Raw genomic sequence first — 18233 nt, forward strand, 5'->3', positions numbered from 1 at the left:
CGTCGCAATATGTGAGACGCTGAAAGCTTTTGCAGCCTGAACCCCTCTTCTCCGTGTAAGCGATTCGAGAAAGAACCATTCAGGCGTTTAGAAAAGCTCCTGCCGACGCAGCCCAAAGTGAAGTGCTGCACGGTCCTTCCATCTTGAGCTCCCCACGCGCGGGTTCAAGCAAGTAGATATTCAAAGGTCCAAATTCACAAATTCACATGAGTAAGAATAATGGGCAATTAGCACCTACAACTATTTCTGGTGGTTCCTTCCAAGCAAAGGAGAGACAGTCTCAAGGTTTCAAATGATTTGATCTGGATCTGCAAGACGTCATTCTAATACCTTTAATCATTTGATCCAATTTGGAGAAACGTCTGTCAACAGATGAGTGGAAATAATCCCTCATTTTACTGTTTAGTAGATTTGGGCTTTCTTATGATAGGCTGCTTGGCAGAATGTGAAAACTCAGCGACATAAAAAGATCTTTGTTACTGGCAGAATATGGATGCTTTGAGGAAAAGGGAAGAGAGTGTGGAGATAAAAGCAGCTGCTTCAATGCATAAGTGCCGTTCCTCTGTGCGACCCCAATTTATTCATACCAACACCTTTCCAGTCCTCAGCCTCCCCTGTTTACCCCAGATGACATCCCATGGCTTATTCGTTCTGAAAGCAGCTAAGCATGTCGTTTATAGTGACCTAAAAAACCCACACCTGGCATTTTCTATTTACTTTCAGGCTCTGTACAGTCTCCAGGCTTTAATGAGAGGGAAGGCGAAAGGAAAAGTTAAGAGAAACACAATAAATAACCCTATAACTTGCTTGGAGAAGCTTTGCAGCAGGGAAAAATGGACTCAAGCAAGGAAAAACCTGGCCCTGTTAGGCTGCAAGCAGGACAGGTGGGTGAGGGTGTGGGGTGCTGGGGCAGCTCCAGGGCTCGGTGAGGGCACCTACTGCCAGCACAGGGTCTGCTTGGGAGGAAGGGGAACAGAAGAGTGCAGTGCTCCAAAACCAGTATTTGTTGTAGCCTGCTGCTACATGGGACAATGTGCATTACTCGGTTGCTGCCTTAGACCCTGGGAGGTTGTGTGAGTGGTGATGAAGAACATAAAGCTGCAGATTTTTCAAATGTTCCTCCCCATCTAGATGGGAGAGCAGATGGTAACAGGGGTTTTCTTAGAGCAGGCTGTTTGCATTGCCACTGCCCTTGCAGGCAAGGAGTGAGCGTGCCAGGGGGGTGGAGGAAGGAAAATGCCCATCGGGGCTGTTCTCTAGTTGCTGTATGGTGGGAGTAGAGGGCTGTTTCTTGGGAGAGCCTGTTAAGCACTTCTGTGCAGTAAGCTGTAGCTCTGAAATAACATCTCTCCTGGCTTCTTGGCATTGGCCTCTTCTCCTGAGTGGCTAGCAATAGGACAAGAGGGAATGGCTTTAAGTTGTTCCACGGGATGTTCAGGTTGAATACTAGGAAAAGTTTCTTCTCCAAAAGAGTGGTCAGACACTGGCTCAGGCTGCCCAGTAGGTGGATGGAGTCACTGTCCCTGGAGGCATTCAAGAAAAGTGGAGATGAGGTACTTAGGGCCATACTTAGGGTTTAAGGGGCAATACTGGTGGTAGGTGGATGGTCAGACCAAATGATCTTAGGAATCTTTTCCAACCACAGTAATTCTGTCCCATACCTGTGCAGTGCACGCTGCTACATTTCACTAACTTCGTCAGGGCTCAGGACAAGGTACTTTGGAGGCTGCATTTATCTGACAGCCTGAAGTCAATCCTACATACATGAAACAAATTTTTCTTTCCTTTCCTGTCAGTGCTGACAAAGTAAAACTGTGGTAAGTGAAAAATAATTTTTATCAGGTCTATGAATCACAGGGTATATGGTGAAATACATTCTGCAGTGGAATTGATAAGATGAGAAATAGTAAACTTGCCCATAGCAGCTGTAAGCCTGATGTCATTGCAGCTTCCGAGAAGTTCTCAACATTCAGGAGCACAGATAAAGCTGAACACCTGCTATCTTAATAATTTAACACTCAGGTGCCCTCAATAAATCTGAGGTAATTCAATTTTATACACTGTGCTGTTTGCTATTAATTCAGGAGTGGTAAAATAGAACATGTAGCATATGTGCTACAGTTGGAAAGATTAGTGCAGTGGAAAGATGATACAGGAGTGAAATGGCAAAGGGACAAACAGGGAAAGAATGCTCACTAATCTCCAAAGATCGAGGCTCGAGGGGAAAATCTCCACAAGGGAGGGATCTCCAAGCAGAGATCCTTCCCAAGTGGCAGTCAGCCTTTAAGTGAGGTCTAAGAGAGATGCAGCCAGGCTCCATGCTTTCCAGTCACATAGCTGAATTGCCTTCAGTTGTTCAGGCTGTGACTCAACAGTTCCCAATCAATACGCTTCAAGGCTCATTGGTATCTCCAGATTTACTGTCTTAGTCCTCTTCTTACATGAAGGCAACAGAAGGAATTGTAATAAGCTGCTCCCAAATGGTTCATGCTTTCTGGGAGATGTTCCCAGATTAACCTGATGCTCAGGACCTCTATGACTTCAGGTGACTCCTTTACAGTTATCTCAGGGAGTTATCAGAACAACGATTTGGAAATTTGCTGTTTATTTAGGCAGTGTCAAGAGTCCAATACCAGCTAGAAGCTCAGGGTAGTCAAAACCTCCTATTTATCAAATCACCATGCTTGCAAGCTTTAAAGGGGATTGGTACCAGTAAATTTTGTGCTATGCTCCCTTCAAAAAATGAAGCTAACAATTAAGAAGTAGGGAAATTACGTTTCCAGTTCATTCCAGATGGAGGTAACAAACAACATGTGAGCTTCAGCAAACTGTTGAGGGCTGGCTGCAGCACAGTAACATAGGAAAGGGGAAAGTGATGGGAGGGGGATCATTAAGAAGTGTTTTGTGGGGTGGGCATTACAGCAAAGAAAGCTATTTTTACCTGCTCTCTGCTCTTATTAAAAACCTTTATCTTGGTTCAGACTGACCGTTAATTGGGTGAATTTCCTGCCGGGTAGTTCACCTGGAAAAATCTTGAAAATGATCCAAAGCAGACTAAAGCTAAGTGCACAAGGATGTGCAAGCTAGTGGTCTCCTCATAGGCTGCATGTCAGACTTGCTATTCTAGAGGGAAAAAATGTTAGAATAAAATGTTCAAATGATTATTGATCTGCTAGGAATCTCCACAAAAGTGCTCAAATTCAAAATACTGTTACAAAATTTTGATTTCTACGGGTAACAATACAATATTGGTACTTTTGCAAAAAGCTGTGCCTGTTAACATAAGCATCACTCAGAAAATTACCAGTCAATGTTGGGAGAGAGGAAAATGTAAGACAGATCATTAAATCCAGTATCTGCTATATAGATGCTGCCCAGGCCTGTTCCTACCATGCTCCTGACAAAGTCTTCATGAATAAGGCTGTTAAAAAACAAATTCCCTTTGTACAGGTGCAATCTGTGCCCAAATTATGGAAGTTCTTTTAGTTGGTTTAAAAAACAAAACAAAACAAAACAAAAACCTCCTGGCTTAATCTGTTTCTTTCTGCTCTGCGAAGCATAATGAGTGGCTTTTTTGTCTCTTGATTGTTGTCTTTCTTCTTTTTCCATGATGGCGTGACCACAAGAGTGAGGGCATCTGTTTCAAATGTCAAAGGAGGTCACTGTGGAGATAAGAAATGTATTTATGTGCTGCAGTTGATGGTTGTGCTTGAATTTGTAACTGTGCAATGTGTGTGTATGGCAACTGTTGAGTCATGGCCTGAACCAATGATTGATCACCTGGGGAAAAGACCGGGTCAGTCCTGGGGGCACAGATGAAGGCAATTCAATTCTGTGTGACTGCAAGGGGTGGAGCCCGGCTGCAGTTCTCTTAGACCCCATGTAAGGGCTGACTGACACTAGGGAAGGATCTCTTTCTGAGCATCTTTCCCTGTCAAATTTTTCCTGTGAAATCAGATCTTCGGAGACAGGTGAGTGCTTTGCCTTTGTAATGCCTTTCTGTTTGTGCTAGTTCCTTTGTTATTGTATCTTTTGTATTGACATTCCACTCTGCTGATCTTTCTGATTGTTGCAGTGTTGAAGGACAACTGCGATGGCTGTACCACGTTATATAAATAACTGGCAGAAAAAGCCTGGTTTGTGACTTTTCCTCCTGTGCATGCAAGCAACTGGGTAGCCTGCTGTATGCATGCCACATAAAGCGCCCTTGGGTCTTGAGGCTGGGAACAGAGGTGTGTGACTGAATCCAGTGCTGTGGCTGCTGTATGTCCTGAAGGGCAATGTGATGTACCAGGTGTACTATGGATCTTCAGTACAGGTTTACTCAGGACAGTTCCTGGCACTTCACCCATCCTTTATCCACAGCGTGGGTAGTGTGTTGGGAAGCACGGTCTGTCGTTGAACCATGAGGTGCTCGTTATGAGTGTTTACTTGTATTACTGTAATGCTTAAAGCATAGGGTTGACTGCTAAAGAATGAGTCATAAATCAATATTTGTACTTGCAGAAACAGGAGGGAAATATGTTGGAAATTAGAAAAAGCTTACAAAAGACTCACAGTAGTCACTGCTGGAAAACATCTCAGCAAAACAGATGGAACCTGAAATCAATCAGACAAATTGGATCAGGTTGTGAATACACATGTTGAAATTCCACAAGCAGTACAGATTTTTTTTCTTGCAGGTGATGGAACTGGCTTTTCAGTACAGTACAGACCATAAGCTTTCTTGTATGGATCAGACAGCCCTACCCAGAAAAGAAAAAATGCCACAATTGCAAGTGGGGAGGGTCAGATGGGGAGAAGGAAGTAAGAGGGGAGAGCTGAGCACCAAGGTGATGATACCCAAGGGAGGGACAGAAATGCACTGGCTGCATGCTCAGGATGGGATGTCCAGATGCACTGCTGGCCTCACTGGAAACAGCAGCAAAGCTTTCGGTTGCTTCCCTAAGGTCAAGCTTTCTCACCATTTGTCTGTGCTATATCCCAAAATGCCAAAGAATATGAACACTCATAGGTCTGTGCAGTGCTGAAGAACTGTCTTTTAAGCTATTTTATTTAGTTCACGAACACATGAGATTTAAAAAGCTGAGCATGGTTGCTGTGGTGAACTAATACAGTAACTCTTGCTTTGCAGATGTCTGAAGGACAAGCCAACCAAACTTCTTTGCAAGATTGTTTGCTCTTGCAACTCTCTGTGGAAAACTGTTCTGTGCTTCAGTGCTTTGGACTGGTCAGAAACTTTCTGCTTTTCTGCCAGTGAGCTCTCTGTTCAGGGCCAATTTACATCTAGCTTTATTGTGCTGTTTATTATCTTGATGTATTCATAACCACAGCCCCAGCAGGCATTTGTTTTTCAGCCTATAAAGCCTAGCAAAAGTAATCTTGTGTGCGTGTGGTTCTAAAGAAGTGCCTTGTTTATTCTGGTGACAATAAAATACAAACCAAAGCTACAGATCTGGAGAAAATGTTGCTCTGGTCTCACATTATGAACAGTGCAGGTGCTAAGATGAAAACGTACAAACGCAGCTGCCATTTGCCCTGACTGCAGGCAGCAATCAGCTCTTGGTATTCCTGCTCACCTGGTGGGACAACCTCCTCTGCGTTCCATCTTCTTCCTTGTATTACGACTTAGGCCCTGTGCCTCCCTTCTGGGCAAAGTAGCATGAAATCAGTTTGCTTTCAAAGCAGATGTGAGCCTGACTTCATTGTTATCTGCTCAGCCACAAAAACAGCTCTGCTCAACCCAAGGCTGAGCAGTATCTCCTCAACACAACTGCTTTTTCCCCACAGGCCTTGGGGAGATTCTTGCAAGCTCCAATAGGTAAGACATTAAGCAGTGCTGGCTCCAGGCCTAGGAGAGGCTGTCAGGCAATTTTCTTTGTGTCAGCATTGCTTACTATACTGAAGCAAGGAGCAGCGTGCCACTCTCCTTCCCTGCAAGCTGCGATTAGCAGGGACACAAAGCAGCTCTGACCGGCCGGCACTGAGAGTCTCCTTGACCCAGGAGCACACCGACAGACTGGCACAGCTCCTGCCAGCTGTTGCCCCAGCAGTGCCTGGCCCTGCCTCCGGGTACTTCAGGAGCAGGCCTCAAGAGGAAAACGCAGCAGCTGAGTCCCTTGCCGTCTCACCCTTGCCCAGACAGCTCCAGGTATGTCTCCTCACACTGCTCGAGTATGACCATGCATGAGCTGCTCCACCACAGAGACAAGATGGCATAGAATTCCTGACTTGGTAAAACCAGGCACTCTCACTGAGTGCATTTCATCACTAATATACTGAAGGTATCATCAGTCCTCTGGAGTAAACCACCCAGGCTTACCCAAAAATTGCAGGAAGTGATTTTTGTGATGACTTTTGGCAGTTGAGGCAAAAGGTAAACACAACCAAGCTACAAGCACTGTAGATTCAGCTCTTACTCATCCAGTGTTTAGTATTTGCTCAGTAAGTAGTTCCAGTGAAAGTCTAGATAACCCCACTCTCTAGACCCTGCCAAAGTATCCCCCAGATACTATTTCCAAAATGTTACGCTAAAGTCTATCATTGCTAAAAGAAATTGTTTCCAACATAGAAAGAAGAAATTGGTTTACTGACAGACTAAATACTTTAAAGAGGATTACTACACATGTAACTATTCTATGAATATTTTCCTGTGTACTACTTTCATGCTTTTAAATACTTTTTACATATCCGTACATCTGAGTTACCACATCCCACTAGATTTTACTGGAAGATGGATTTCTTATCAAGTGATGAACTGCACTTTTGGGACCTTAGCAGTGGCTGTTCTCTCACTTGCCCTGCGTTTAATTGTCCTCTTCTACCTACAGATGTCTTTGGAATGCTGGCCACCACGCTGGTCAGTGAACAGGGGCTCTGCACTGCTGCTGCCAGGAGTAAGGCTGCCTTCTGGGACAGCAGTGGTGTCCTGCTGGTGTTTGTGACGTCCTCTTCCTGAAGTAATTTTAAGTCACTCCCTATGTAGTGATGCCCAGTTATTTGTTTCTTCCACTAAAAGATTTCTAAAAGTTGCTATGTCAGCACTCACACAGCCTGTGAATATGCCAACAAAACTTTTCTAGCACTTGTGTTCACGTAAAGTGTTACTGTTAACATACTTTGCTTTTCAAAGTTTGTTATATTCCTCTGAAAATTATTCTGTTAAGAATTCTATCTTCTAAAAAGGGCACAGAGATGTTTAACTACCTGGGTGCATATTTTACGGTACACAGAACCATGAACATATATTAAAAAACTTGGCTGACTGAATATCCTCATGCCTGAAATTGGATTTGCTTATATTGTGTCATGCCAGAGACCAAGATCCAGTTAGCAAATTTTTATTACTGAAGTAATGATAAACATTTAAGGGAAAGTAATCGCCAGGAGCAATTTGCTGTAAAGTTACATTGCTGAAGGACATAGAGTAATTCTGATTTGACAGAAGCACTTTGCAAAGAAACACATGTGAACTGAGATCTCAATCACTGACCTTTGGAAAGGGTCACTGGGAAGCTCTTCTCAACAGAAACTGACGTCAGCATGTAGTGTTTCTAACTTACACCACTTATTCACACAAAGCTGTGAGGTGATTCCCAGCAGCCAGCACAGGTATGCAGTGAGCTGGCAGTCTCACAGCCTGCTGGGAAGCAACCATGTGGTGCTGCCCACAGTTCTATGTGTCACTGTCCAGCACCATAGAGAGGAAACAGAAATGCTTATAGCCTTTGGCTAGCAGAACAAAGGTGTCTGTGTGGGCTTTTGCTTTATTTTTGTAACAGGCCAAACATCTTGCTGTCATGACCCAAGAATGGATCTGTCATTACCAGCATATGTGGGGAAGCAATATTATCTAATCAGGCTCTGTACATCCATGTGTTGAAATTAAGATATATCGGAGTTGCATCTAATCATCTCCCTTTAGCAGCTATTAAAACCAGCATATGTTAAAGCAACAGTATAGGTGTTCTCTCTGAATGATTTTATGATGCTGTCAATGCATGTTGAAGGAACAACTCAAAACAAGTAACTGAAATGCAAAATCCAGTTCATTCAAAAAAAAGTGTACATGAACAGAAGTAAACAATGGTGAAGTTGTGAAAATAAAATTAAAAAAACCACCCTTTTAAAATTCCCTTTTAAATTAAATGTACTGAAAAAACAGGCTAAGTTTCTCTGTTGCTCCAAAAACAGTTAAGAACTCAAAATACTCTTCATAGCACTGACATGGCTTTGATGGATTAATCTCAGTATTAGAGGCACATACAATGATAGGGCAGCATAAATATTAGGCAGAGTTCTTAAATACAACTTTTGAGCTGCTGTTTAGTCAAGGTAATATTTCCTTCGTACTGTTAAGAGGTCATTATAAAAAGAAACCTCCATCATAATGCAGTTTTTTTTTGGTATTGAACAAAAGTGAATAAATGGGACTTGAGAGGTAACTGTGCACCAAGGGCCTTTATGCAAGATGTTATTCTGGAACCCAAATACTGTGCTTTGTTATCACTTTTTATGAAGTCAGCACTGCACACGATAGGCAGTGGCAGTGCTGTGAGCTATGATCACAGCAAAGCTCACTGGCTGCCAGCAGAAAAACCAACCACTGGGACATGTCTGAACACTGCTGCCCGGAAGCTTGTCATGTCTGTCAGCAAACAATGGGTGTACCTCTCGGGCCATACAAATCTAATCTTATTCGGGTTCCTGCTGTTTACAGAAGCAGCTTCCTCCAGCATATTTTGAGACTGCTGTTGTTCAGTATTTATCTACCTTCTAGAGATAGATTTCAATCATTAATACAGTAAAAGAACATTACATTTTCATTAACCTTTTTCTCCTTGAAATAGAAGTCTGACTAACAGTTGTCACCCACACAGCAGAACCTGGGTCCCAGACACATTGCGGCCCAGGATTCACCTGACATACAGTACCCATGTGCAAACTCCCTCTCTTTAAACCTCTGCTGCTTCACTGAGTATCTCCCTCCCCCATATCCATAACAGCAGTCTGTAATTGCTTCACCACAGAAATGGGACAGATTTGGCATTCCCTCTTTTCAGTTGACTACAGCTTGCACTAGCAGGGAGCTCGGATTCTGCCTGGCTAAGTGACAGCAGCACAGCAGCTCCAATCAAGGACTGCTGCCACGTGAATACCGGTGCCCCCAGCCCCATTTTAATTAAAGAAATTCAGCAATGAGGTACTGCAGCAGTTGGCCGACCCCACAGTGATACATACAGATTACAGCAGCAAGTTTAGGAATAGTAAACTACATCCGAGTGAAATTTTTCAAGGAGAGAAACCAGCCACAGGCTGTAACTCCCCACTGAAGCACCACCCGCAATCATTTTACGGCCCGTAGGGATGAAGCCCTCCCGCCTGCGGATCAGCACGTTGCAGGCAGGCTCCATCGCTCGCGGTCAGTCCCAGCAGCTGACACGCTCTTGCTCGGGGATGAGGCTCCAGTTGGGTGAGGGCCTGTCGCTCGCCAGCCAGTCAAAGTCATCCACCAGGTTCCAGTTGTTTCTGTTTCTATCCAGCCCGGACGACTCGAAGTCCGCCTCGATGCCCGGGTAGCTCCACGCGTAAGGCGCGAAGGACACCTCGCTGCAGTCCTCGATAACGGCCTTGCTGGTCACCTGCACGTAGAAGCGGCTGCCGCGGGTGCGATGCGTGCGGAGCTGCTGGCAGGCCACCACCAGCTGGCATTCGCTGCAGCCATCCACCAGCACGGAGGTGGAGACGGGCCCGCACAGCACGGTGCAGCCGCGACACTCGCGCATCCGCAGCGTGTTGGGGTTGCCGCGAAGCCGCACCCGGCAGCCGCGCAGCTCCTCCAGCACCACGTCGCGCTGCAGCAGCTCCTCCGGGCCCAGCTCCAGCTCCCGATCCTCGGCGCGGCTGAAGCCGCACAGCGGAGGCCCGCCCGGCTCCCCCTCGGCGCTGCCCGGGGCCGGCGGCTCGGCCGACTCCTCGGGTTCGGCGGGGCGCGGCTCGGCGCCCGGGGCCGCCTCTTTCTTCAGGCTGCGGAAGGCGAACTTCTTCTTGGGCTGCAGCTGTTGCCGCCGGGCCGCCAGGTCGGCCTGCAGCCGGGACACGGCTTCCTGGCCCTGCCGTACCTCGTAGGGAGCCAGGAAGCGCACGCTCTCGGTCAACAGCTTCTGCAGCCCCTGCAGCCGCGCCGCCGCCTCCTCGGGCCGCCCCGCCGCCAGCAGCGCCTCCACCGCCTCCCGCTCCCGCCCGAAGGCGGCGGCGAAGAACTCGCTGCCTTCCTCCCGCACCGCCTGCGCCTCCTTCAGCTCCCGCTGCCGCGCCACGCCGCGCTGCCGCTCCGCCTCCCGCCGCTGCAGCCGCTCGGGCAGCACCGCGGCCGCGGCGCCGCCGGCCTCGGGCCCCAGGGCGGCCATGAAGGCAGCCGGCGCCCTCCGCTCCTCGCCCGCCGCCTCCATCTTGCGCTCCGTCCCGCCCGCGGCGCGGCGGCCGGCGGGAGGGGCGGGGCCTGCGCGGGTTTAAAGGGGCGGCGCCGCGCGGCGGGATGGGGTGAGTGCCGGCGCCAGGCGCCGTGGGGTGCGGCCTCGGCTTCCCAAACGGGCGGCGGGTGCTGCCGCCGCCGCCCGCTCTCCTCCAGCCGCCGTGCGCGCAGCAGTGCCCGCTCCTCCCCTCCGCCGGCCGCGCGCTCGGCCCCTCGGGCCGCTCGAAGCCTTTCCCGCAGGCGGTCGGAGCCGCGGGGGAGGGGCGGGAGGAGGGAGGACCGCTTTGGGCCGGAGCGCCTTCCGGAGGGACCCGGGCTCGGGGCGCGGGCCTGCGTGGCGCTTCGTGCCATGGCTTCAGGATGCCGCGGTTGCGCCGCTTTGTACGCTTCCCCGCGGCCTTCCTTCCCGCAGCGGACTGGCCGCGGATGCGCTGGCGGCACGGCGGGTGCGCTGCAGAGCGGCTGCCGCGCTCCGGCCGTGGTGTGCGCGCTGCGCTTTGTTCCAGGAGGGCGCTCTGGTGTGAGGGACTGTGAGAGCGGCGCCCGTGGGTCGCTGTGTCCTTGCGGTGCAGCTGTGCGAGAGGTACGCAGACACCTCTACGGGGATGTGGCAGTGGCCAGGAGGGCCGTGTGCGCGTGTGTGAATTCTGTGAGAGCTGCCTTAGGTAGATGTGCAGTGAGGACTACTGGCAGCGCATCTGGCTGCGGCGCGCAGCGGTGACCGTGCTCGTTCTGATGCGCTCCTCGAGAGCGGCTCTGTCCCTGCTTCAGGGAAGGGTAATTTCTACAAAGAAAGTGAACACCAAGCACGTGCACGCACATGAATGTAAGTGCAACCCCCCTCCAGGACTACGGCTATCATATGCGTTCCTCTTGCATTCCAAAATTGTCAACGGTAAATCAACATGCAACCTGAACTATCCGTTTGTACTAAAGCATAACAAACCCAGAGTAGATATTCCAACTGTGCTGTTAGAACTTACGCTAAAATACAGAATGTTCTTTTTTTTTTTTCTTTTTTTTTTTTCTTTTTTTTTCTTCTTTTTTTTTTTCTTCTTGCTGCAATGAGAAATCAAGGGATGCCAATCTAGGGCCCTGGAGCATATCCAGAGAAGGGCAACAAAGCTGTGAAGGATCTGGAACACAAGTTTTATGGAGAGTGGATGCAGGAATTAGGTGCGTTCAGTCTGGAGAAGTGGAGGCTCAGGGCGGATCTTATTGCTCTCTACAACTGCCTGAAAGCAGGCGGTGGCAAGGTGGGAGTAGACCTTTTCTCCCAGGTAACTAATAGGCTGAGAGGAAATGGTCTCAAGTTGCTTCAGGGAAGGTTCTCTTTGGGCTTTTTCTTCTCAGAAATAGCAGTGAGGCCCTAGAACAGACTGCTTAGGGAGGCGGTGAAGTCACTGGCCCTGGAGTGCTCAAGAAAGGTGGAGCTATGGCACTGAGAGATGTGGTCAGTAGGCATGGTGGGGGTGGGCTGGTGGGTGGACCAGATGATCTTAGTGGTCTTTCCCAAACCTAATGGTTCTGTGATGGTCTGGTAGCAGCAGCACTTTGGAGCAGGTTGGTGGAGCCTGCAAGGTGTTTTGTATTGCTCTGTTGGAATGGATGCATAATGAACCAGAGATGGTGTATTCCATTGGAATGTGGGTGGGTAACATCGTGTTTAATGCATTATAGCACCTGACTGTCTCAGTGCTGCAAAAATAATGCGTCCAGAATTTTGCTTCTGAAGAATGAGGTTTTAAATCTTAAAAATAAAAAGCTCCTATGTTGTAGAAAAGGAGAATGCTCAGTCGTGAAAACGAGAAGGAAATCTTGTAGCATTCTCACGTGATTTGTTTCTACCAGTGTCTTTAGATAATACAGTGATAAAGTCTTCAGCGTTTTTGCTAATAGTCAGATCTACTCCTGCAGTACCTGCAGTCATGTCAATGTGCAATTGATTCACTGTAAGAAGGAAATAATCCATCTTCCTGTCTTGTTTTGTAAGAAAGGTGTGTAAGTTTCATAACAGGCCTTCTTGCTCCCACCAGTGTAGGTAATACCAGTAGGAGCAGTGATGTAATTTCGTATCCCATATGCAAGGCTACTCACAGGAATGTGGCACTCTGCTTTTTTCAGTATGTGCAAACACTACTGTTATTCTTAAACAGATGCGACCAGATGGATGACCTGCAGTGCTTTATGTTTGAAAAGATTACAAGCAAATGCTAATACAGGCCCTCCAAAAAAAAAGAAAAGAAAAGAAAAGAAAAGAAAAGGAAAAGTCTATATGCTGTGCTACAGTGATTATTTTTTATTATATTCAAGCACTCAGAAAGTTAGGTATGCTAAACTGATTATTTTTTGCTCAAGGTGATTGAAGTTTTAAATTAACAAGGCCCAAATACACTTGTGAATAGGAGCTTCTGGGAGAGACTGGAGTCTTTTCACATTGCTAACACATACAAATAGTTTTTGGGTTACAAGTACAATAACCGCAGATACAAAGAGGTGGAGTTTACGGCCATAATGAAAAATTAAAAAGGGAGTAATAAAATTATTCCAACCGTCTTATTTTGATACTCCAAAATTACTTTCCACATTTACAATTTGAGGTTTTGGTATAATTGATATTGGTATGTATATATATGTATTTGTGGTAATGCAAAGACTGATAATTTTCTTCCTGACTTTGCTGGAAGTAATGATGTTTCAAGGCTGTTTAATGTGCTTCAATATAATCCACAGAAAACAGAGGACTTACAATTTCCCATGCTGTAACCACCTGAATAAAGTACCTGCCTTATAGCTGCTTGTTGGTAAGCTGCATCAAGCAGTTTAGCTGCTAGAGACTTTTGGGTAAAAGTTAGGTACGCAGTTCTGCCTACGTTATAATCCATTCTTTTAATTTTTTTTCTTGACATTCTTTAGTTTCTCTTTGCTTTGAAAGTAGATAATACTCAGTTCAATAATGTCTTTTCCTGTTGCTTGCACTATATACTGTTATTTGTCTTAGGTGAAATTGCAGGTTGCACGTGCTTACATGGATGTAGTGCTGTGGATCTCCAAAAAATGATCTACAGAACTCATGCTTCTCAGCTTAAATCTGTATCACATGGTTATTGCCCTCCGAGGCTACCTGCCTGGAAAAATGTTGTGCTGATTGAAACTAATTCATACTGATTTATACTGACTCAACAGAATTAACTCATGGTTTCCTTGAAATGAGGCATACTGCATAGGTAGAGTGAAGATTCAAGATCCTGTCTCATTTGAGCATTATTTCAATAAGAGAGGTAAATAAACACAAGAGCAACAGGAGCAACTGAGTGTCTGTTAAGAATACATGCAAGGGATTCTTAATCTTGAGGTTCCTGAGCTTGTGAAAGTTAACAACTTCATAGCTGTGGTCTTGAGATGTAGGTTTGCACCTTCTCAGAGGAAGGAAGCAAACACAGCAATTCCTTATCATTACATACCTCCAACACGGACACTTTTATTTCAAAGGGTTTAATACATGTACACTGCACCATAAAACACAGAAAGTGCTGCTTCATCTGTTAGCTATGTTTTTAAGAAAGGCAGCCTCTGTCTCTTGCAAGGAGTTCTTATCTGATAGATGCAATCTGTGAATGCCTGTTAGATTGAGCTTCTCCAGAAGAGATTAGCAGGTGAATGTAATTACTTCTGGCTGCAAAGTAGGTGCTTCGGTGACTTGCTCAACCATAGTATGCTACTGCCAGTTTTAGTAAGATCTTTTCTAACTCTTCTGGCACTGTCATTAAAGAAAGATGTAAGCTATATTATGATTCATTTAAGATACTGTTGACTGTACATTTTTCATGGTGGGTTGGGGCTTCAGTAAAAGGGGCTGTCAAGCTTCTGTAGTGTTTGTGTTCTCTTGAAAAAAATTACAAAGTCCTTTATCGTGGCTGGTACACTGATTGCTTTTAAAAAAGCTTTTATTTGGACTAAAATGATATTCTTTAAATATTTGGCCATATGGAAAAGCAAGACAATGTAAAATATGTGTATTTTTTAAATCGCTAATTAGAGAGTTAGAACAACAACTATAAAACTTGGTGCATCTTAATTGCAGTGAGTAATGCGAAAGCTTTGAAATATAATCCTTGGGAACACGTAAGATACTAATTATATTCTGACTAGTCAAGGTGCACTTGTTTTGAAACAAGTCTGAGCTGGTCACTTCAGAGAACCTGGCGTTCCCAGTGCCAGAGGTGGAGAAACAAATTCATTTCTACAGAAATGAGTTATCCTCCTACAGCCAAGATGGACTTCAAAGCCTAACATTATGACAAGAGACACTGAAAGATTAATAAAGCAAGGCCCAAGTACGCTTAACGCAGAAGCTCGAGAAGTGTACTTAGGTTTAGTCTAAGCCTAGTGTCTAATTGGTATTTAGGACCTCAACTTGCTAACTGACCTAATTCTGAAGACCCAAGTATGTAAATCACAGATGCTGTCTCATTTTGTCCAGAAGAATCAGAATGATACAAAGATACTGTGAGAAACAGTACTGAAGGCTTAGCTGAAATTCAAAGACATTACATCCACTGGCTTCCCCGGTCAACAAAGTGGGTAAGTTTGTAACTAAAGGAGATTAATTTCATTAAATAGGCCCCTCCCTTGTGTAGTTGTGTTGACCATGACTGCATTGTCTTTCAGACGTTTTTTAGTAATTCCTAGAACCTTTTCCACGATTTTGAAGTGAGACTGATACGCCTGTAATTACCAAGATCTTCTTTCTTGCTCTTGAAAACTGGGACAATGTTTGCCAGCTTCCGGTCAACTTGGGCCTCCCCAGATTCCCAAAACCACTAAAAAGTAATTGAGAAAGGTCCTGCAATGACACCAGTCAGTTCTTAGAGTACTATGGGATGAATCCCTTTGCGCCCCATATATACACACAGCCAGAGTAGCAAATCCTGCACAAGTTCAGGGCTGGCTGGGAGTTTATCATTACTGCAGTCTCAGTCTTCCAGCTGAGGGCTCTGGGGGTTCCAGATCAGTGCTGAAGACATGCTAACGTGGCATTAAATGTCTCTGCTTTTTCTGTGCTCCTGTTTGTGAGGTGTCCATCCTCATCAAGTAACAGAGCACTATTATCTCTGATCTTCCTTTTTTCTTAATGTAGTTGAAAATGTCCTTTTTGTCATTCCTCACAGTACTGGCCACCTTCAACTCTTAACTGAGCTTTGGCCACACAGATTTTCTCCCTGCAATGATGAACAGCATCTCTGTAGTTCTCCCACATTGCCTGAAGTCATTTCCAGGGCCATGCATTTTCTTTTTCTGTCCAAGCTCCAGACGATCTTTGCTCAGCCAAGCCAACCTTCTGCCCCACTTGCATATCTTCCAACATTTTGAAATTACCTGTTTCTGTGCTCTTAGCAGGTGGTGCTTCAAAGCTGATCAGCACTGATAGACAACAGTGCCTTAAAAAGCAGGAGACTTTGCCAACTAGTTGCCTGAGCAGCCTTAAATCTGTCCAGGGTTTAAGCTTTTGGTGGCAGTTTTCCTTCTGTCACCAAATAATTTAAACTTCGTGGTTACTATGACCAAAATGGCCACCAGTCGCCAATTCTCTTACCAGACTCTCTGCTTACAATCAACAAATCTAGGAGGGCAGCTTTCCTAGTCATTACCCTTAGGAACTGTGCCGTGTCCCTTTAGATTTTGTAAATGTTAAGGTATTTTAGAAAACTGTGTTCAGTTACTGGTGTAGCCAGCTCAGGGAACCACCTAGATTCAACAGCACACCAAAGTTAGGAATTGTGAATCTCAGTTGAAAACCTACTTCATTCCTCTTTCTCAATATTGCCAATTGAATGAACTTGAAATCATTTTACCCACGTTTCTGTGATCCCTGTAGTTTTGTATTTTAGGCCTTTTTTTTTTGCCTATGTTCCTTCTATTAACATCTATTAATTAACATATTCATTTATTCTTAAATCACCCACAATACTTCAGTTCTATTAGCAATGGCCCTTTTGCTAGCTTCTTTGCCTTACTGCTATTTTTAATTGGTGCTGCTTTTTTTAATCTTTTGTCAGCTTCTAAATATACTTTCATGTATTTTTGTATCCATATTCACCTGTCATTTTCCTATTTGTCTATTCAAAACCAGCTATGAACAGCTCCAAATTTTCTGCCACTGTTTTGTAGTCTATATTTCTTCTGTAAATTTTGGCATTGCTGAAGAATATTTCTCCAGATACTGTTGTAAAGCTCTATCTCTTCAGAGGTGTTTTTCCTCAATACAATCCAGTGGCTGATTCTCTTAAGGTTATTTTAACTTGGGAGTGAGCGTTATTAATCTTTCAGACTCAATTATCCATTTTACGGTAGTCTAAACTGAAGAATATGAGACTCCATTTAAATAACCTGGAGCATGATAAAGTTATTCTTTATCTGTTCTAGTAGTAATATTCCTGTGTAATTTGTTTAAATGAGTGGTCCCGTCGCCACATTTTTGTTTCTATGGATCAATTTTCGTACTATGAATCTGCCTCTCATGAAGGCAAAACTCTCCAGAATCTCATCTGACATCCATCTCAGAACAGCCCTGTTGGCCTTTACACAACCTCTGGTCGCATAAACCTCACCTGCCTTTTCTCTGGTATAGGTGTGAATCTCTTGTTCTCAGTTACGTCCTCTTACTACCCACATCCTAACCGATCACCCTTCAAGATAAGTACTGATTAGATAGTTCTGCGTTGATAACTGATACTGGTGTGCAGCTTTTGTATATTACATTATGCAACTGTGACCCTCGTTTTGTAGGTAATGTTTTGTGTAAGGCATAATGTCAGCCTGAAATTCAAAACGTTTAGGAAAATTTTAGTGGTGGGTCACCTAAATGTTGGTGGTAACTATTCAAAATTTGGCACTTCATATGGTTACTTAAGAACTGGTTTTTATTTTTATTTTTTAATGTTGCATGTTGCATTTCTATTCCAAGTTAAATTCTGTGTTTCCACTGTATTTCAGTGCCCCACTTTTCAAGTGCTGTGACCTCTACTTCTCTATTGCTTGTACCCTTTAACGATGACCTATTTGTTTCTGTGCCGTCAAGCCCAGAGTTATTTATGCTTATCTAAATTAGTAATTCTTAAAAGCAGTATGTAGTTGAAGTGTTGTGTTTGGTGATGAGCTGACACAACAACCATGTTAAGGGATGGAGGGATAAAGGCGTATGGGAGGAAGGAGTGCCATAAATAGAGCTGGAGTAGTATGGGATCTACAGTCAGGAAAAGGAAGCAAGATTGCACTGTAGTAAATGGCATTCTTTTCCATCCGATATAGCTCAGAGAAGATGCAGTGCGTTGAGGTTACAAAGCAGCTATTCATGCAAGAATCTTAGGATGACTGTGGAATTCATTCATTTAATGCTTAGTCCTTACATTCTTTCCCATGAATCTGCTGCTTCGTGATCTTCGTGATCTTCTTTTGGGGTAATAATGTAGGATTGCACAAGAATAAGAATGCTTGTGAAGATAGCAAGAGAAATGGGCTTTTGACTTTGAAGAAGCCTGAAGGCAGAATGAATGGGAAGTGGTTTGTATTCCTTTATTTTCTTCATCTCTGTATCAAAGCCTACTTTTCTCTTCTACACAATCTGTCATTTCAGGGCTCTGTATCTCAGCTCACTCCAAACGTGATTTGGTGTCTTTGCACACCTATGAGAGCTGCAGTTGTTAAATAGCATGGTCACAGTTTGACAGCTGATGTCAAAATATATCCAAGTATTATG

General features: G+C 45.0%; 1 protein-coding gene across 1 annotated transcript; it reads right to left on the reverse strand.

Moving 5' to 3' along the window:
• Positions 1–9422: 9422 nt before the first annotated feature.
• TBCC (tubulin folding cofactor C) lies at positions 9423–10451 on the reverse strand (the record flags this gene model as incomplete). The annotated part of the gene is made up of 1 exon (XM_079549956.1): positions 9423–10451. The coding sequence occupies one exon, from the start codon at positions 10449–10451 to the stop codon at positions 9423–9425; it is 1029 nt and encodes a 342-aa protein (XP_079406082.1).
• Positions 10452–18233: the final 7782 nt, after the last annotated feature.

This window comes from Tetrao urogallus (genome assembly GCF_951394365.1).
Source record: "Tetrao urogallus genome assembly, chromosome: 2".
NCBI lineage: Eukaryota > Metazoa > Chordata > Aves > Galliformes > Phasianidae > Tetrao > Tetrao urogallus.